Source organism: Nylanderia fulva, unplaced genomic scaffold (assembly GCF_048542155.1).
Source record: "Nylanderia fulva isolate GAGA-0341 unplaced genomic scaffold, ASM4854215v1 Scaffold17, whole genome shotgun sequence".
Lineage (NCBI taxonomy): Eukaryota > Metazoa > Arthropoda > Insecta > Hymenoptera > Formicidae > Nylanderia > Nylanderia fulva.
In genome coordinates this window covers 4,692,628-4,712,992 of record NW_028189945.1, presented here as the reverse complement: position 1 = coordinate 4,712,992, position 20,365 = coordinate 4,692,628, and the positions used below count along the sequence as shown (strand labels likewise).

The window sequence follows — 20,365 nt, the reverse complement described above, 5'->3', positions numbered from 1 at the left end:
ATCAATATTTACACATTGATAACTGTCACTTGTTATTATAATTTTCGAAAATCCTTCTATAGTCACTTAAAAAAAGAAGGCAAATCAATAAAAAATGTAAAAAACTTAGCAGTCATAATATTCATTTTCTTTTGCTATTTCAGAAAAAAATTGTATCACATTCTAATAATATAATAATAAACACAAATTCTTATGTAGAAAATAGAAGAATTTTTTAAACATTTAATTACATTATTTATTACATGTAAAATTGAAATCTGTGCATTTGAATATACATTATGTAATTAATATGTATTCTTTAGAAACATATTATACTTCATCATTAGTATTAAGTAATATCTCATTTCTCTTTCTCTCTTTCTTGAAATAAAAAAGCTGGCATCACATATACATATACACATTCTAGTTTTCGCTATATTAAAATCAGATTATTTCCAGGTACCGCCAGGCTAGATCGTTCCAAGTGTTTGCGATATATGGATCGGGAGCGAGGGTGCGCCGTCGTAACTGCCGGCCAAGTTCAAGTGCGGTCGACCGTCGACGAACTTTCCAAGTCCGACACCGGGATTGTCGGTGGGGACCCATACGGTGGTGGTTCGGGCCATCGGGTATATAAAGCGGCTGTGATCAACACTGCACATCATCAGTTTCTCTTTGGTCGATCCAAACCAACCAAATCTACAAACAATGGCGTTCAAGGTAGGTAGAGGATCACGCGGAGGAGCTCCCGAGAGTCCATTAGCTCTATATTTCAAGTCTATTAGACTCGAATATACACTCATCAAGTGTTGTTTCACGGAGAAGTTCACCGTTTTTTGAAATTGACTTTCGAAAAATAGTGAAGACTCGATCGGAATCGAATCTCTCGCTTTATATTTCAAAGTTTTAAACTGGAATCAGTTAGGTTTTCTTTTGCTATTTTGCAGAAGCTATATTTCATATGAAAACTTCACGTACAAAATAATGTAAAAAATAACTTAATTAAAAGGAACTCGCGAATCACGTAAAAGAAGATAATCTTACAACTAGTGATAGATAAAAAGGCCAACTTATCGAGCAATTATTATTAGAGTTGTTCTGTCAAATAAATATTATTCCATGTATAAACTAAACATACAACATTATGTGAAAGCTAGAAACATTCTATACTCAAACTTAAGCGAAAATTACAATCAGAAAATAAACGTTTCAACTGCACGCGGTCTTCCTCAGTATTATATTACAATAATTATTAAAAATACAAAATCATACAAAAATTCCACATAATATCAAAAATTAATGTTAGTTCTTCAATAAGAGTCGAGAATTTATAAGCAATTCAAGCGTTTATAAGCAAGATAATCTTACCTCACAATCTTTTGCAGTTCGTCGCTTTCGCCGCCCTAGTGGCCGCCGCCAACGCCGGCATCCTCGCTTCCGCTCCTCTCGCTTACGCCCCAGCCCCCGCAGTTGCCGCGGTAGCGCCCATCGCCAAGGCCGTGGTAGCCAAGACCGTCGAGGCCGACTACGACCCGCATCCTCAGTACAGCTACGCGTACGACGTGCACGACAGTCTGACCGGCGACGCCAAGAGCCAGCAGGAGACCCGTGACGGCGACGTCGTCCAGGGCAGCTACTCCCTCCTGGAAGCCGATGGCACCAGGCGCACCGTCGACTACACCGCTGACCCAGTCAACGGCTTCAACGCCGTAGTCCGCAAGGAGCCCGTCGCCGTCGCCGTCAAGGCCGTCGAACCGATCGCCCACGCTGCACCTGTCGCCTATGCCGCCCCCGTCGCCAAAATCGCCGCCCCCGTGGCGCACGCCGCTCCCTTGGCCTACGCTGCCCCGATCGCCAAGATCGCCGCTCCAGTGGCGCACGCTCCACTCACCTATGCCGCCCCCATTGCCAAATTGGCCGCCCCGATCGCTGGCCCCCTCGCATACTCCGCACCAGTAGCCAAATTGGCCGCCCCCATCTCCTACGCAGCTCCGTACGCAGCCCCGTACGCAACCTCCTACGCAGCCCCCTACGCAACCTCCTACGCAGCCCCCGTGGCTAAGATCGCTGCCCCCGCTATTGCTCACGTCGCGCATTCTGCCCCTCTGGCCTACGCCGCGCCAGCTGCCTCCTTGGCCTACGCCGCCCCAGCCGCCCAGTTGTCCTACGCCGCCCCAGCCGCCCAGTTGTCCTATGCCGCCCCAGCCGCCCAGTTGTCCTACGCCGCGCACGCTGCACCCTTGGCCTATGCCGCGCACGCTGCACCCTTGGCCTACGCCGCGCACGCAGCCCCCATCGCTAAGATCGCGGCACCCGCTGCCATCTCTTACGCCGCCCCAGCCTCCTACATCCACTAATCGCGTTGATCGCACCAGCTCACGATGTCGACTTAGGCCGAACTTATTTATTTTTATACCATGTATGTCTCTTTTGTGTGACTGATTAAAAGGAATTATACATATATATTTGAGACTATACTCACTTATGTAAGATCTCATCTCTCTCAATCCGCTGTCCTAGTACTTTAATATATGTATATAATACGCATACAATATATGTGCGGAATATTTGATCATTTTTATCGAAGGTGATGCATACTCACGGATATATATGTATATCGGATTGTGTGTGCAATATTGAGTATTTGCAAATTTTTGGAAAGAATTAACGAAGTTTGAACAGAATCGTAATCTATGAATACACTATTAACATAATTAGGAGACAATATCAAATTTAATTTTATACGACAAATATATATTATAATCAGCAATCTCAAAATAAAAAAAAGAGGAAAAGAGAGAATAATAACAAAACAAAAATGTTATATTATTTGCATTTAAAAACTAATTTTTAATGTAACATTAGATTTTGATAAATGTGCAAAATTTAATCGAAATATTTAATGTGTATAGATAAATGACATTTTTTAATTGAAAATAAAATAAATAAATTTTTTAAAGATACTATATAGATTGATGTAATATATTATAAGAACCATGATCTCTGACATTTGTTTGCTTCCACTTCCGAAAGAAAATTTTTTATTGTGAGTTTATTAATTAAATTTATCGTATATTTGGCTAATTATTAAATCTCTTCTGTAATGTTGATTTTTAAAGAACCATATCATTTATCTCAACACATTATAATTCACCACATAATAAGGATTAAATATAATATTCTAGAAATTATATATAATTAAAAATTCGATATTTTTGTATTGTTTACATGAATCGTTGCGCAGAAGAAAATGATTTCATATTAATCAAAGAAATTCAATGTAAACATCTTTATTGAAGCATATTTTCTCTTTAACACATGAATGTATTCCAGATTTCTTAGAGAAGAAACGCGGCGAATACACGTAAAAAGAACGATTATAGCAATCGAAAACTAGATATCGAGCGATTACCACATACGATGTGCTAATCAAGTGCGTCATATATGCGACATTCTAGTTTGCGATTGCAACTATTGTTACTGTGTCGTCATGCTAATATAAATTCACGACGCGCGATGTCGAAACTCTTCGCTGTTTATGCCGAATCTATTTTGCATTGTTTCTACGTGTGTGTCGCATATTCGCAATTTAAACTACTTGAGAACCGAGATTTATATATATATATATATATATATATATATATATATATATATATATCAATCTCGGTTCTCAAGTAGTTTAAATTATATACATATATCTCTTTTGATATTTAAACGCAATCTATGAAGAGAGTAAAAATTCGTCTCTCAAATATGCAAATATGTTTAGAGATTATTCCATCTCTATTACGTGCTATAATTACATAACGTTATTTAATTTGTACACTTTTGTCAATTTTCCGAGTATTTTCTCAAGTATTTAATTTGCCAAATTTTTGTAAAACGATTTTATGATACCTTTTAGTGTTGTATAATGTGCAGCGTAAATTTCTTGGTCCCGGACGGATTCCACACGTACGTCCTTCATATATGGGGTAAACTTACCTGCGTAATACCGCGGCGTTTCGCGTAACATTATTTCTGGCGTTTGCCAGAATTGACCCACTTTCTCCGTTTTTCGTTCGTCCTTTCTCGAACACCTCCCCGAGACACGCGACCGCGCAAGGATCGCGACGAAATTCCACTTTTGTTGTCGCTCCCGATTGACCGATTGCATCATTGCATCGCTTAAGAATCATGATGTCGCGTTCTTGTAAATCGATAATGATTTGCACAGATTGCATAGCATGAAAATCAAGTCGATTCCACTCATTCTGATGTAATTGGAGCAAACATTTAGCCGAATAATTTTCCCACATTACACTCGCTCTATTAATTCGCTTAATTAGTACTACATAATGATCATATTTTGGATATTCTATAATTACAATTATTTCAATGAAATTTTTTATTATTACAATATTTATTATTTTAGTAATATATAAATAATACATATAATCTTTCTATAATAATTTATATTTCAAAAAATATTTATTTTGTTTTTAAAATATTTCATTAATCTTCTATTTATTTTTATTTCTTCTGTTTTGTCATATAATTTATAATTTTGATATAATTAATATTGTTTAGAAAAAAAACTTTTAAATTCTTGAAATTAAATGCTTATTAAAGTGCTGTTAAAATAAGAAATAGAATTTATAATGACTCGCAATTAGATCTAATAATCTAATACCTTTTTTCTATGCATTGCAGAATCACGATTCCCCAAATCGCACCGGAAGAGCATCACGCAAGAGTCGCATGCAATTAGAGACGGCACGTGAGAAAAAGCACCGCAGGTTAATAGAGGAAGAAGAATTACACAAATGTGTGAGCCACCGAATTTGCGCTCGCTCGTTTGCACGTGGCCCATTTGCCATGGGAGAAAGGCGTCCAAATTCCAGGCCTCGATTTAAATTATGTTGTTACATAACAGGGCGGACCGTTCGCGGTTTTCGGGAAACACACCTTCCAAACAGATACCTTATTGGATTCGACCTGCAATTCCATAGAAATGATCGATATACGACGAAACAATATCATCCTTGACAATAACGACCTTGATGCCAAGGTTAGTGCTTCACGCTTTCCATTACATTCTTACGATACTATATTGTTCTACTACGTTAATATTTATTCATGATATCAGAGATTTTATCTATTAGACCACTGTAATTTTTTTTCAAAGCTAAAATTTGGGTAACAGAACTCTCACTTCTCTTTGTGTTTATATTTCTCTATTGCTGGTCTCTGATTTATTATAAGTAAATGTTTAGATCTGAATTTTAAATAAAAATTATGAAGGGAGAACAATTAGAGGTACGAAATCAAACTATAATTAAAGATACTGTCAGCTGCGAATAATTAATAAAAATACAAATTCGAGGGTACAATCATTTTAAATGCGTTATATACATATATGTATAATATATGGATATTACGTAAACTTAAATTTCCTTCACGGCGATATATTACAGTTAATTAGTATTTATTGGCCCGATCTTGCTCTCACCTCATATCTCACATGATCTTCGCGTCTTCTCATTAGCGCGGTAGTTTCTTGTCCCATATATGAAGATAAGCCCATTATAGAGTCGATCCGAATGGTTCACGCGTGCAAAAAGAGTACAATATATGCGTTATACATGAAAAAACAAAGCAACTTTTAAAGGAAATTATGAAAAAACCTTGTATGTAAATCAAACAACATGATGCATAACATAATCTAATTTCTCACGAATAATATACATATTAATTTAAGTTTTGTAAGAGCAATCCTTTTTTTACCAAAATTACAACTATAGAGTCATCCAAAAGCCATGAAATATTATCCTTTTTTCATAATAATAATTTATCAACAATGATATATATTTCTCTTTGCTTTTAATTTTTTTAAACACCTGACATACTTACTTTTCCTTCAATTCTCTCTTTTCTCATTTTTCATCATTTTTATTATTTGACAGTGAACATTAACAATCGGCAGACTATACCTTGACGGGCATTTGGTTCATTTGCATGTGTTTTTATTTATATACATACACGTTTAACGTCGCGCAATGCATCGATGAAAAATGATAAAAAATCCAAAGAAGGACTTTTAACGTTAAACGTGTGCAAAGAGCTCGCGCACAAATCGGTATCAGCGGTGATTTATCGAGGGCTAAGAAGATCGGCTGACAGTACGATAATTTTTCAATGCATTTTGGGAACATTCGATATGTATTAAATACGCGCAACATATTTGCTCGACCCCTTTTTACTTTCACCGATAGCCTTGATTTGCACAAGCGTGGACAAATGATAAAAAAAAAATGCGTAACCTTAATCGGCGAGTGTATTTCGTTGAGGGACGTTTATATATAGGACTACAATTTGTCGGAGACATCCGTTTCGATTCGATTTTATGACGTATTATACAGATAAATTACTTCAGGTGTAAATTATTGTTAATTAACTGTGCAGTGAGCGTTATAATATAAGATCACGTATTTTATATAAGATCGAGGCGTTGAATAAGATAATAATAATTTTTCTCCATTTAATTACTGAAAATATTTTTAAAATTTTAAATTAAAAATATAAAGTCATCAAATTTAATGCAACAATTTGTTAACAATTATTAATATACGTGATCATATATCTATATGACAAATTTTCTTAAAAAATAAGACAAAGGTAGATTGAAACAGCTAAGTGAATGTAATATGGTCTGCTCATTTAATTCATCAAATCGAATGTAGTCCGGTCACGATGCAGCTGCAGTTAGCACAAATGCTACGTGCATGCTTTGCAAATGTGTGAATAATAGTTAATAATGACGACAGTTTCACGATTTTGCACAATCAATTACAATAAATTTAAATAATTTAGAGGAAGCGAGAAAAGATTTTCCATGCGACTTTTCCTACTTTCTGTCATTAGGATCTGAAGTTTTTTATCTGTATTATTATTATTATAATTACAATATATTATTATTATTATATAATACAATAGTTTTTGGATCTGAATTATATAATACAATTTTAAATAATCTAGAGGAAGAGATACAAGATTTTCCACGTGACTTTTCCTATTTTTTTCTAAGGATCTGAAATTTTTTTATCTGAATTATTATAAAAACATACAAAAAATAACAATATAATGAAATAAAATCTGAGAAACACCATTTTTCCACCCGACCGGAAAGCTGTCAAAGGCATATCAGACAGGTCAAATATTACAGTCGAATTGACAAGGACTCGCGACGATTTTGCTCGTTCGGATCTCGGACCGGTCTCTCTCTGTCTCTCTCTTTCTTTGTCAAAAATTGAACCGGTTTTTTTTCTGCACACGTAATACAGGCGCGATTACGAGGTGCCGCATAGTGACATTGGGCGCGGTTCTTTGACGGCCGCGGCTGCAGTCGCGTTTTCTGTTCGGTGAAAGTCGAACCACTCTTGCTCTCGTCTCCTTTCTTCTCGTTTCGCAGACCAGCGATATTTTCGTTAACTGCATTCGGCTTCAACGTGTCGCGAGAAAGAGAACAAACGTCGCGCTTTTCTCGCAGGTATATAATCCGGATATTATATGTGCGCGTTGCTCTACAAGAGAGAGAGAGTTTGCCTTTGCACGCAAATAATAGTTTACATAATCTCTCGAGATAAATGACATTCGAGTTTCAATTAAATCGCATCAGCTGTATCTGAATGCTTTAAATTATTAATCGTTATGTGAGTTGATATATGCGTGTGTGTGAATGTAAATTTTGAGAAAGATCAAAGTAAAAAATATAAAGAAAAATAAAATATTCCACTACATTTATATATATAAAAAGAACATTTTTTTATATAAAAATATTCTGATGCAATTTAGAGTTGATAACTGAGTGTTCTCTTCTCTTAATGAGCGACTAATTATATGTTACACAGGGTTTTTTATTGCATGCGCAATAAAGGATGCATTTTCTATCTCGTATAATTTTTTCTAGTGATAAACAAAATACAGAATTAATTAGTTGTATATAAAATGATAAATGATATAGATGCGATATATATAATTAATTAATTGTATAAAGTATATTTTTTTTTCTTTTTACTATATTATATCAAAGTTTTATAGAAAAACTTATCACAGTAGTAAGTATCATTCATTGATCAGACGTCCGAACGCACAACGATTGCAACTACTTGCGTGTCTTACTCGCGTCGACTTTTACTACTTCCTTTGCGGAAAAATGGATTATTCAACAGATACATACATGTTTTCACATTACTTAAAGAATTTTACTCATCAATATACAAGTTTTTTAATGTAAATTATATAACACAATCAATTCCTCTTATGATACCAAAAGAATTCTCGCTTAAAACGTTTTCGTTCAATAATAGATTGATATAATTTTGATATATTATATATAAAAATATATAAAAAAATTATATATAAGAATATATAAAAAATGACGGTTGTATACAATAATGGATTATAAAAAAATAGTTCAAGTTACAATAAGGTACCCGTCAAGAGATACGTAAAAAGTATCCCATATAAAGATGTAAATTATACAACACAATCAATTCCTCTTATGATACCAAAAGAATTCTCGCTTAAAACGTTTTCGTCCAATAATAGATTAATATAATTTTGATATATCATATATAAGAATATATAAAAAAATTATATATAAGAATATATAAAAAATGACGGTTGTATACAATAATGGATTATAAAAAAATAGTTCAAGTTAAAATAAGGTTCCCGTCAAGAGATACGTTAAAAGTATCCCATATAAAGATATGTGTGGCAGCAAGCATCATCATTTATAATGCTCATTGTTGGTTAACGATTATAACAATCGATTTTTTTATACTTCTAGAAGTTAAACGTGCTGCGCACGTAGTCGAAGGTCGCGTTACGTACACATAATACGCTTCTTGCGTAAACGCGAGACGGCCCAGAAATCCGGGACCCGGTGTGCGGTAACAACGGACCCCCGGAGCTCGGCCGCTTGTGTAATCGTGGATCGAACCCAGAACGCGAAGGCGCCGACGTGACAGGCCGATTGATCCGCGACATCGGTCGCGACATTGATCGACGCACGTCCGCAGCTCGTCAGCTTTTACCTGTTGCGCGCACCCACGCGATCGACTCGAGTAAATGACGTAATCGAGCAGAACGCGACTCTGCGACCAGTTTTCGTTTTTAATTACTATTCCGCGCTCTCCAAAATCAAATTGTAGGCATCACGAATCTCTATTTGTATATCGAAAAAATAATAAGAAAATAGGCGACATCAATGCAGTTATAAGTAACTCATGATAAACAATTTTTATTGCAGTTTCTGGGGTCTATAACTGGAGTACAAACAACAACGCAGAGAGGGGTTTGAGATGCGGACGAATAGAATTTACGCTAAAGTGGCGGCGGGATAAGCGAGACCAGTGAGAGGTGCAGCGTAGGCGATTGGGGAGGAATACGCAGCACTATAGGGGTAAGTCGGATAGCTGGCTACCGCTCTGGCCGGGAGGCCGATGAATCTCGCTGTTGGTTGTTGCTGCTTCTGACCGGCAACGATGGTTTGTGCAGGTGCGGTCTGCTGTTGCTGCTGCTCCTGTTGCTGGGTCTGCAATCTCGAGGGTCGTCTCTGCTGCTCCTGCAACCGTTGTAATTGCAACTCCTGCTGCTGACGTTGCTGTTGTCCCTGCTGGAAGCGCTGGAACTGCTGAGGCTGAAACTCCTGCTCGCGCGTCGTCGCTGCCGCCGATGATGTCGAAAGACGCGACGTCCGGGCCTCGACTACCTCGACGTCGAAGTCGGATCCGCTGCTGGGAATCGACGGAGCGATCGGCGCCGGGGCGACTGGTCCAAGAGGCGCCGGGGCGATCGGCGTCAGCGCGGCCGGTCTGAGCGGCGCCGCGAGGGCGGCGACGATCGGTTCTTTGCTGACGATCGCATTGAAACCGTTGATCGGATCCGCGGTGTACTCGACGATGCGACGCGTCCCATCGGCCTCGATCAGACTGTAACTACCTCGCACAATGTCGCCGTTCCGGGTCTCATATTGGGCCTTGGAATCGCCGGTTATCGCGTCTTGCACGTCATAAGCAAAGCTATACTGCGGTGCCGCGTCGAAGTCCTCCAGCTTCGCTAAGGGTGTTGCTGCTGGTAGCAAGGCGGGCACTAATGCTCCGCGAGCGAGCGCCGTCAATCCCAGGAATAAGAAGAGCTGGAAATTCGTCGACAATAATTAGAAGATTTTTTAAATTGCTTTATCGAACTTATAAGAACCTTTAATTTTTAAAAACCGAATAGAGGGGTTGTTTTCATGTTATCCTTTTGTCAATTCAGATACCCAAAGCAATTTTAAATGTTCAAAATGTTTCAGTTTTTCTTTGTATTTGGAAAAGAAATGGTCACAGTGTAATGTGTCGAAATTACGCAATTGATACCTGGGTACCTATTGATGAAAAGGTGACACTAAAATATATATATTGACAAATGGATGTAAGATCCAATGAATTAAGGATCTAAATGTTTTTTTCACGCGTATGTATATATGATATTGTGATATTATTTCAATGCAATAATTACGATGAGTAGATTCCGAGATAAGAATTTTAGATATAAAATTCTAACACTCGAGTCTCTTCCCTTACCGTGCCAGCCATGTTTATTCGCAGGAGGATCGTCGAGAAGACTGATACTCCGGGATAAGATTGTTCGTACTTTTATACGCTGTCGTCGAAATGTTTGTGTCATCCGCGACGACGATGATGCTCCTTGTAGCCGAACTAGCGCCAATGTCACCCGAGCCCCACCTAATCACTCTGTCTGTCTCCGTTTCTCTCCTTTTTTTTCTACGTTTTCTTCTCCAGGGGACCGTGCGGTGACCTCCGCGACGATCATTGCGATGTACAAGGAGTCCGCTGTGTTGTACCAATGTTTGACCCGTCGTTGTATGTATACGAAACTTAAGTTTCTTCATTTCGTCGTCCGCCCGTGCATACACGCGACTTGGATGCCAATATGCCGAAGACGCGAGGTCGTCCGACGAAATCGGGTGCCTGAGTACATTGAACGCCTTCGGCCTGCTTCAACCTAACTGTCGATGAGATGTACCAAATTCACGGGGACTCTAAGAGAGACGGAGACCTAGAAGCGGAATGCAATTTTATTATTCGAATTGAAGGGATGACATCTTCAACATCATCACTGCAATTTAAAGGTACAACAAAGAATTTCTTTTTTTTATGTATATAATTAAATTCCTATAAATAATATATAAAAAATATTAATTTACATTTAAATATTGATGAATTTAAAATCGTTGGTCTTTCGACATTTGCAGAAGAATGCGTTGCTTAATGCTAATCCGAAGCCAGTGCAAGCGAACGGTTGATAACCGAGATACGCATGTAATCGTACGCTATGCACGCATGCCATGTGCCAATACATATCGAACACAGGCGGTCAATCAAGGTCGTTCGACGAAAGCGTGAAGACGTGCATCCTCTGTACAATCGGCCGAATTCTATTAAACATTCACAGCGGAAACGACGACGAGTCTGCCAACATCAATCGACGCATGCTATATTGCGTTAATTATCAGACACGTAATCGTTAATCGCTATTACTCCACTATTTACTATAGCAATACACGTATACATGACATATGTTAAAATCATAATTATTAAACGCGTTTCAAATATATTTCTATTTTAAATTTGTGGATAAGTAAATGTAAACATTTTCCAAGTTCTTACAAGTTAAAAACTTTTTCGTTAATTTTGATGGAAAAAAGTATCATCTTATTAAGCATGTTTATATTTTACGGAAACATTCGACTCTAAAATCAATATACATGCATTCCAATCAATAATTAACCGATTTAAAATAATTTATGTTACTGAAAAAGCTATGTGTAAAATATGAAAATTTTTATTTGTTATCTTTTCATAATATATTTTAATATCATATGTGTCGAAACAAATTCAATGATATATAATACTATACAAAATCATTCAAACATAAAGAAAATATAAATTATGTTATCAATTTCTCAATAAGAAAGTAATGAAAGCTTCTTGAAAGCTAACATTTTTAAAGATTGCATGGATAACGCATTAAAACTTTTGTCTAAAATATTTTTGCATCTATTTTATGATTATAGAAATACATATATTTGCATAAAATCAAACATATAAACATAAATTACAAATGAATCATAAATATGAATTCATATATATAATTATTCATATATAAAATGCGAATTAGCATCGAAGAGTCGTTTAAATTTTTTAATTTTGAAACATATGAAAAGATATGTTTCTTAAATTTTTGTGCAGTATATAAAAAAAATATATATAAGCTTGTATTCAATTTAAAAAAATTTATATTTAATATATATAATTGCTTAATTTTCCATATATAGTATTACGCAAGTTTTATGGTTTGAATTATAATGATGCACAAAGCTTATGTGTCGTTACATAATTTAGTGGCATTATCGAGTATCCATATAGGTAATAATTTATAAATTCACGACAGATTTAAACTGAATAAAATAAGTCTTTTATAAAATGACGCAAAAATATCGCAGAAATAAGTAGAAGAAAATTAATATAATAAGACAAAGAGTTATTCAAAGAACTAGACTATTCGCATACAGTTTTTAAAAAATCTTTAATAAAAATCTACTGACAAATTAAATGATACATAATAATGTGACTAGCTTTGTCTGATATTATAATATAGAAATATCCATCAGGGATGATAAACGAGTGGCTGCGCTGGAACAACGGGTTTCACCACTGCTAAGGGCTCTCGACGAACGATGGCGTTAAATCCGTTCACCGGGTCGGCGGTGTACTCGACGATTCGTCTCGTACCATCGGCTTCCAGGAGAGAGTAACTGCCGCTGACAACGTCACCGTTCCTACTTTCATACTGGCTCTTCGCGTCACCGGTCAGCGTATCTTGGACGTCGTAGGCATAAGAGTATTGGGGATAAGGATCAAAACTTGTGCTGTCGATCCCAAGTTTGGCGACGGGAAGAGCTGCAGCTGGGACAGCTGGAACGACCGGAAGAGCTGGTGATGGGACAGCTGCGCTTCTACATACCGCTAGCACCGCTGCACTTAGGATCACCGACTATAAATACAATATAATACATTAATATAACATAATGATATTGAAGAATAGAATATAGAGATTTTATCTATTAGCTATAAAAATAATTTTAATGTAAAAATTTATATTATTTTACTATATTTTTTCTCTTTCTCTTAAATATTATACATTTATATTTTATAGTCAATTGAAATGAAATCAAAAGATTGCATAATTTTGCGTTTTATGGTAAAGTTAATGGCGCGTTCCACAATTTTTTTTCAATACTTTAAAGATACTCGAATCGACTAGATAAAAATTGATATTATTGTGCATAATTTTTAGCGTACCTTGCAAATCATTTTTTCGCTTGTTGTTATTCTTATAGATAAAGATAGATCAATAAACGTATCGCGAACAAGACTGACGTTTAGTCGAGCAATGACAAACGTATTTATAGGAGCATCAGGGTGGTCGTCGGCATCCCTCGTTGCATTGCAAACAGCTTACAAAGTAGCGTAGTACGTGATGCGATGACAGAAATTTCGCTCTCGATTTTACGATATATATGCGCATCAACGAGGAAGAAAGTCGCGCGAACGTCGAATCATATATTGACCTGTTTATATGTTTCACGCGATCGCTTTTATTACGATTATCGCATTTACAAAATTATCAGACATTGCCATGGAATTTGATAATATAAACGCTTCATTAGCAGGTAAATATATCCTACTCGTCGGTTTTTGGTTTCATAAAATTGCTTTTTGAAGAATATAATGATATAGGGACGAGCATGCTTTAAAAAAATCGCACGTAAGAAACCAGTTTTATAACACTGTAAAGTTTAATGCGGTACACTTAAATTACAAGTCGAGATGCGTTGAAATTTTTGCGGCGAGATTAACTTCAGCGAGGCTTTCGAAAATTACTTTAAAAAATAAAAAAGGACACGTATGATTTAGCAGCATTGGATATTTTTTTAAGATTGCGAAAATACGTAATGTAAGGCGTAAAGAGACGAATAATTCTATGAAGAGAGTTGGTGCTTTCACCCTTGCGTAATTCCAGCGGTTTTGGTACCAGCCATAAATATAACGCTTCCGTCATAGGAATGTGACGAACTGAGAATATCAAATATACGAGGATGATTCATGCTTTTTTGAAACAGTCGCGTATTTCGCTTTCAAACTGTAAAAGTACGTGATACACTTATCATGATCATTTTAGTTTGATAGAACTAGAAATTATTCTACGATAGGCTGATAAAATTTATGCTAAAGTTCGAATTGCAAGGCTTTCTTTCTTTTCTATTTTAATTTCTTATTCCTTCTATGTATCAGAAGATTCGAAAAGAGATAGTTGCAAAATTTGCAAAAGAATTTCTCTTCTTTCGTATCGAAGGTTTTCAAAGAGAGACAGTAAATCACGGATACGGATTCCGATAGGAGTGTGAATCATTTCCGTCTCGTCTCTTCTTTCTTTATAAACAGAGATGAGTCATTCGGTGTGTATAATTAACGGGAGACGATCGTGACCGTGAAACAAGTCTGCAAACTCGCTTGCTTATGCAACGCTATATCGTTGCGCAGTGCATCTCTCATCCTTTCTGTCGCATCTCGGGAAAGGATTATACAAATACATATACATTCAGATTTACATAATTATATCGATGACATGATGTATAATAGCCATGAATAGAGTTATATCGTACAGAGTTATAAACATATTACATATAATATACAAATATCATTTCTATAGATCATTTATTTAATGTAAAAAGCAATTATGTATTATATATTGACATAAACATACCTATTTGTGTATTGTTCACATAGAAATATCACATATCAATTATAAATTTTACATTTACAAATGACGATATTTTCGCTATAATGTAAACTATATATGTGTATGAGAGATCGATTTTATGTATTACAAATATTTTTTTTGAAGTAAATTTATTATTATTTGATATATTTATATATCTATATTGCAAAAAAATTACAAAATTATCTTAACTAATGCGATTAATAATTAACTAACACAAAATCTCTGTCAATTTGTTTATCTTGAATGTTGATTTAATGTTTAACTCGAAATTTATATTGTATGTACAATTTGTATAAATGCTTGATTAAAAAGAATCAAATCAATGTAATGATGCAACTACATATCCAGCATAATGTATAAAATTTATTATTCGCATCTATTGCTAGCAGCCATTCTGATAATACCACAATTTTTCATAAAAAATTATTCAATTTTCTTCATAAAAATTATATAAACATAGAATGCTTGTTAACAAGTTTTATAAATGTGATAAAACACAAAAAATCAATCTAATATTGCGTCTGTTTGTTAATGTATATAATCTATCTAGATGCATGTGCATATTATGCGTATACACAATTCCAAACGTTGCTCACATTATCATTTAATATTATGCAAATATTAAAAAATGTGATATTAGTAAGATTAATATCTCTATCAATTATCTCGATCAATTAATACATTCAAATTAACATGATTTAACATATTAAACAATTTACAAGAATAGTTTCTAACATTTGCCATCATTCATACATTTGTCATACATTCCCCATTCATAGAATTTTGGTAAAATACTGCTATTTAAAATTTTTATAGTAATGAATAAAAAGAAATGGAATATATTTTCTTTAGTCATCTATGGCCATGTAATCTTCTGACGTTTCTTCATTAATAATTCCTGAAAGATTTCAGTACATATTCATTGTTACTTGCATATTAAATTATTATATACTGAAATCTTATACTAAATAAATTATTCTTGATCCAAAAAAGGAAAATAAACTTGAAATTAGAATCTTATATGAGCTTTAAAGAATCATGATGATATCTACCTCAATTTGTTCGTCGCATCTACGTTTGTTGATTCCATTGCAGGTAGTTTCTACTTTAGATGTAGAACACAACCGAATTTTTTTATTCATTGATTTTGAATCATTAACAGGAAGCTTTAATCTATCTGCCTGAGATGATTGACATGTCCTTTTACTTCCATTGTTTAAGTCTCCAGTTAAACTATGCGTATCATTGCTACTGAAACAAAAATGCAAATTAATATAATGAAATATGTATCGCTTTGTTAGCAATCATATTATTTTACTTAGTAAGAACTTACCTTACAGCTGTAACAGATTTGTCTGATACCACGTTTACCTCTGTATCCAAATTCTCAGTGTTTTCACCTTGTCGCTGAGGTAAAGGCATGGCGACTCGTTTATATATATTTAATAATTCGCTTCTACACATTTTCTCGAAGTTGAGTATCTCAATACAACTCTGTGAAGAAACAAGAATGCGTGTTGCAGTTAAGACACACCTAAAATTCACAAATTTATATCCAGTGATACAAATGCTCCTCCGTTATATAAATACTACTTACTGGAATGTAAATTATGATAAATAATTAAATAGTTTAATACATTTAATGCAAACTCGATTTTTTTTTTAATAATTTAAATAATTATTTATTTTATTTCTCTGATAGTTAATACATAAAATGTGTTATTTAAAATCATCATCCCGGTTTAACTCCCATGTTAATCATTTACTATTAAATAATGATTAAATAATTTGACAAGTACTATGTCTTTCTCTCTCTACTCTCATTTATATCGATAAAAGTAGATTAGAATGGATGTTACAAAAATGAGATAAGTATTACGACTCGAGAAGAAAGTTTGTAAACACACGCTTAACCTAGGAGACGACTTACATTCTTCAAGATCTCACGAAGCTGACGTTCTGACAACGACTCCGGATGCGTGAGCTCGTACACGTCCAGCTTCGACATGCTTGTGTACGCTTCCTCGTCGTGTCAGAAGAAGAAAAAATCGCGAACATCTCACACGAGATGATTCAGTGTCGGCCTTTGTTATCGGGCCGTCCCCTTATCGCCACCTCTATCGAACGTATGTATGTGTATGTGTTGTGCGAATAAGTGTTTGACAGGTATTGTTTGACGGGTATTTCCACTGACAGTTCTCTACTTTCGACGCAGATCGAACACTCGGAAAGATTGCAACGAACGAGACATCTTTTTACACATAAGCTTTCATTTTTAACATATATATATATATTATATATGTATTGCATAATCGGAGCACATTTATTAAATCCCGGCAGTTACAAAAAATAAATCGTGTATAAAATAATTGCGTTACCAGGGAACAAATTCATATTGATATCAAAATATATTTTTATTTTGTTCCAATTATTTGTGAACTGTCAGTTTTGAATCACTTCATTTTGTCTCTCTACACGTCACAAATTAAAACTTTCATTCAAATGTCGCGCGCTTCGAAGGAATGTAAATCGAAGTCGAAGTGTTCGTAAATTCTATTCGTAAAAAAAATAATTAACAATCGTGTCTACATGTAAAATTTTCGAACACACCGAATTATATAATTGGCGCGAATTTTGAATACATATTACACTTAGCAATTTTTAATGTAAAAGAAAAAATAGGGCAATCGACGATAAATGGAGGAATAATCGAACTCTATCAGATCAGATTTTTATTTAAAGGTCCTTAGAAAAATATGCGTCAGGCTATTTGGAAAATAGAGAATCTATAAATATATGATATAATAGTTGTATATTGTGAGAAAGAACATCATGAACACACGTGTCGCGCAGAGGAGCTTATTTAAAAATGGCGCTCTTCAATCGTGCTAATTTAAATTCTCTCTCGTTATTAAATAATTGTTATTATAAATTCGCGACGAGCACTATAAGATTAAAAATGCGCGAACGCACTTCAATATCGTGGGAACTCGTACAAGAGAAGATCAAACAAAGTAAGTCGACACAATTTTAGAGTATAACCTATAAGCTCGCAAAAACAGGCTGCAATTATTTTTTTATTTGGAAATTTATATTAATCTTCTCCTAGATTTCATTTCTTCTCAAATATCTTCTCAAATCAGTGCGACTTAATTTTTCGATGTCAATAATAATATCATTTTTTTCATACAACTACATCTGATGATTTATGTCACTCCGGTGATTTTGTAGGCTCGGAAAAGAAAACAGAATCGTTGAATGTTAAGAGCACGACGTTCGAAACTAAAATTGCCAATCGAAGAGATCAGGCACGTCGAAGTATATTGGTACAGGTATACTCGTCAAATTCACAAGACGATCTCCAGAGCTACTGTGCTCAATTTGGAGAAATTTTAAGTATGCACCATTACCAAAAGGACAGACAACATAATTATATTTTAATTGAATTTAAAGATATGGTATCGATAAATGAAATTATGTCATTTGCTTCCTTTATGGACGGAGACTTAATAGCCCCTGTTAAATCGTCCATATTTTGGTTCCGCAAAGGACAAACATTACGTCAAAAGATGAATAATCAGAGAAAGATAATCCTAGCCACAAAAAATGGTATCGTGTATCCTACTGAAAATGAGATTGCAAATGTCTTACAAGATGCAAAATCGGTAACATCATTAATATATTTATATTGTTAAATTATACATTAGCATTATTTGAAGCTAATATTTGTAATTTACAGATATCAGGACAAATAACAAATCTGTATGAAGCATTAAAGCTGAGCGATTTAGAAACAAGACTGAGATTTCACACTGCGCATCACCTAGAGCAGTATTTTTCTAAACTATTTCAAAATACAAGAATTTTACCTTTTGGTTCCTCTTTGAATGGGTTTGGAAGGAAAAGATGTGACCTTGATTTAGTTCTCGTTCCTGATAACATTGAAGAAGTAAATACAATACAAGTAATATATGAATTATCATTTAAATTCTTTCAATTTTAACATAAATGTTAATAAAATATAACATTTCCATAGTATAATTCCGCGAGTAGATTAGTATTTCATACAAAACCTATGAAACTCAGTGAAAGACAGGAAACCAAAGAGTTTATGGAAATACTCGCAAGTACTATGCAACATTTTATCCCTGGAGTTCGTAATGTACGAAGAATCCTAGAAGCTAGAGTACCTATAATTAAATTTTATTACGAATATACGAATATTGAATGTGACTTGAGCACAACAAATATGTAAGCTAAACTATTTAAATCTGACTTACAGAAATATATAGAACTAAGAATAGTTTTATATATTTTCATAAAAGAATTGGACACATTAAAACTGATCTCTTCCATAGGGCTGCCATATATATGTCTGAATTGTTAAACTTATATGGAGAAATAGATTGGCGAGTAAGACCGCTTGTTACAGCAATACGAAAATGGGCAAAGAGTCATGAGATAACGTGTGACGTACCAGGACAATGGATAACAAATTTCTCCCTTTCATTATTGGTGCTCTTCTACTTACAACAAAAAAATATACTACCAGTCCTTAAAAGCATTGAAAACGTATGCAAGTAAGTCAAAATCAAAATCTGTAGGCAACGCAATTATATATAAAAATTATTTCTTTTTTTTTTTATATACCTTTTTTCTTTTTATATAGCACGCGATGACATTCGTTGTACAGAAAATGGTATCGATTGCACTTTTCTGCGGGATATTGAAAAATTACCGGCCGAATACAAGTATAAATCAAATCAAGATAATCTGGAGTTGCTGTTGTACGGTTTCTTTGAATATATTTCGACATTTGACTTCCACACAAAGGGGATATGTATCCGCGAAGGAGTGCCGATCCGGAAACCATCGCGCTCGGCGCTTCACATCACCAATCCCCTTGAGACGACGTTGAACGTGTGCAAGAACGTAAACATTTACGAGTTAAATCGCATAACGGAGAAGGCACACGATGCGGTATATACGTTAGAGACTGCTAACGAATCCAGAAATAGCAGTTGGGGTCTTTTGACTTTATTGAACATGAAAACCCTTGACGTAATAAATCTAGTGAAATCGAGAAGCAAAAAAGAACAGAATACCGCGGATTATTTGGAGGATTATTCTCATGAAGTTTCTGAAGTCGTTAGTCAAGCCAAAGAAGAAAAAAACGGTATGATGATTAAACAAATAGCAGTGTTATATGTATAAATTTCATCTCTGCAGAAATATACAATGTATATTTCTACACAAGATGCTTGTAATAATTTTTTTATATCAACGATTTTGAATATCTAGTGATGGTGCCAGAAAAATAGACATTTTATGCAAAACAAAAAAAAAGAAAGGAAAAGATAGAGAAGAGTTTTGTTGCAACCAGTTGTATGTACTGTACTATAATATGTGCATCGTGAAAGAAAATAGGAGAGACAATGTACATAAAATATCGACATTAATTATATTAATTACATGAATCGAAAACGAA

At 34.8% G+C, this 20,365-nt stretch overlaps 5 protein-coding genes across 10 annotated transcripts in view; 2 read left to right on the top strand and 3 right to left on the bottom strand.

Annotated features, from left to right (window-relative positions):
* Nucleotides 1-15,286, top strand: part of LOC114944242 (uncharacterized) — a 20,401-nt gene extending 5,115 nt beyond the window's left edge. The window contains exons 4-8 of one of the 5 annotated variants that reach the window (XR_014924413.1): nt 439-699; nt 4,672-5,029; nt 9,275-9,427; nt 9,523-11,161; nt 11,285-11,691. Coding sequence is in view for 2 of the 5 variants with exons in the window: in XM_085481238.1 (XP_085337364.1) it covers nt 688-699; nt 1,365-2,336 (984 nt within the window). In the remaining 3 variants the exon portion in view is untranslated. Of the gene's footprint in view, nt 1-13; nt 700-1,364; nt 2,443-4,671; nt 5,030-7,242; nt 7,508-9,066; nt 9,173-9,274; nt 9,428-9,522; nt 11,162-11,284; nt 11,692-12,703 lie in introns of those variants that run through there. The other 4 variants (XR_003822145.2, XR_003822144.2, XM_085481238.1 and 1 more) reach the window with 4 other exon arrangements.
* Nucleotides 9,239-10,849, bottom strand: CPR3 (cuticular protein 3). Its single transcript, XM_085481240.1, has 2 exons — nt 10,593-10,849; nt 9,239-10,162 (listed from the first exon to the last, which is right to left on the bottom strand). Exons 1-2 carry the CDS (start codon nt 10,602-10,604, stop codon nt 9,344-9,346), a joined length of 831 nt encoding a protein of 276 aa, XP_085337366.1. The 5' UTR covers nt 10,605-10,849; the 3' UTR covers nt 9,239-9,343.
* CPR4 (cuticular protein 4) lies at nt 12,600-13,804 on the bottom strand. The gene is made up of 2 exons (XM_085481244.1): nt 13,395-13,804; nt 12,600-13,086 (listed from the first exon to the last, which is right to left on the bottom strand). The coding sequence occupies exons 1-2, from the start codon at nt 13,404-13,406 to the stop codon at nt 12,700-12,702; spliced, it is 399 nt and encodes a 132-aa protein (XP_085337370.1). The 5' UTR covers nt 13,407-13,804; the 3' UTR covers nt 12,600-12,699.
* Nucleotides 14,219-17,326, bottom strand: LOC114944247 (uncharacterized). 2 transcript variants are annotated; one of them, XM_085481242.1, is made up of 4 exons: nt 16,808-17,326; nt 16,211-16,371; nt 15,930-16,128; nt 14,219-15,775 (listed from the first exon to the last, which is right to left on the bottom strand). In XM_085481242.1, exons 1-4 carry the CDS (start codon nt 16,883-16,885, stop codon nt 15,734-15,736), a joined length of 480 nt encoding a protein of 159 aa, XP_085337368.1. In that variant the 5' UTR covers nt 16,886-17,326; the 3' UTR covers nt 14,219-15,733. The 2 variants fall into 2 exon arrangements, with proteins under 2 accessions (XP_085337368.1, XP_085337369.1); XM_085481243.1 differs by having other exon boundaries at nt 15,930-16,125; nt 16,808-17,170.
* On the top strand, nt 16,788-20,365 carry MTPAP (mitochondrial poly(A) polymerase). The gene is given in 8 exon segments (XM_085481235.1): nt 16,788-17,003; nt 18,109-18,542; nt 18,617-18,826; nt 18,914-19,128; nt 19,236-19,428; nt 19,430-19,457; nt 19,547-20,053; nt 20,179-20,365. Coding segments are annotated over 8 exon segments (1,758 nt in total). The 5' UTR covers nt 16,788-16,852; the 3' UTR covers nt 20,199-20,365.

What these genes read in the sequence shown, in the direction of transcription:
- LOC114944247 (XM_085481242.1), bottom strand. Translation starts at nt 16,885, where the DNA reads ATGTCGAAGCTGGACGTGTACGAGCTCACGCATCCGGAGTCGTTGTCA. An exon ending in TTCGTGAGATCTTGAAGAAT is followed by an intron (nt 16,372 to 16,807) that starts GTAAGTCGTCTC and finishes GTTTCTTCACAG; the next exon opens with AGTTGTATTGAGATACTCAA. An exon ending in GATGCGACGAACAAATTGAG is followed by an intron (nt 15,776 to 15,929) that starts GTAGATATCATC and finishes GAAATCTTTCAG; the next exon opens with GAATTATTAATGAAGAAACG.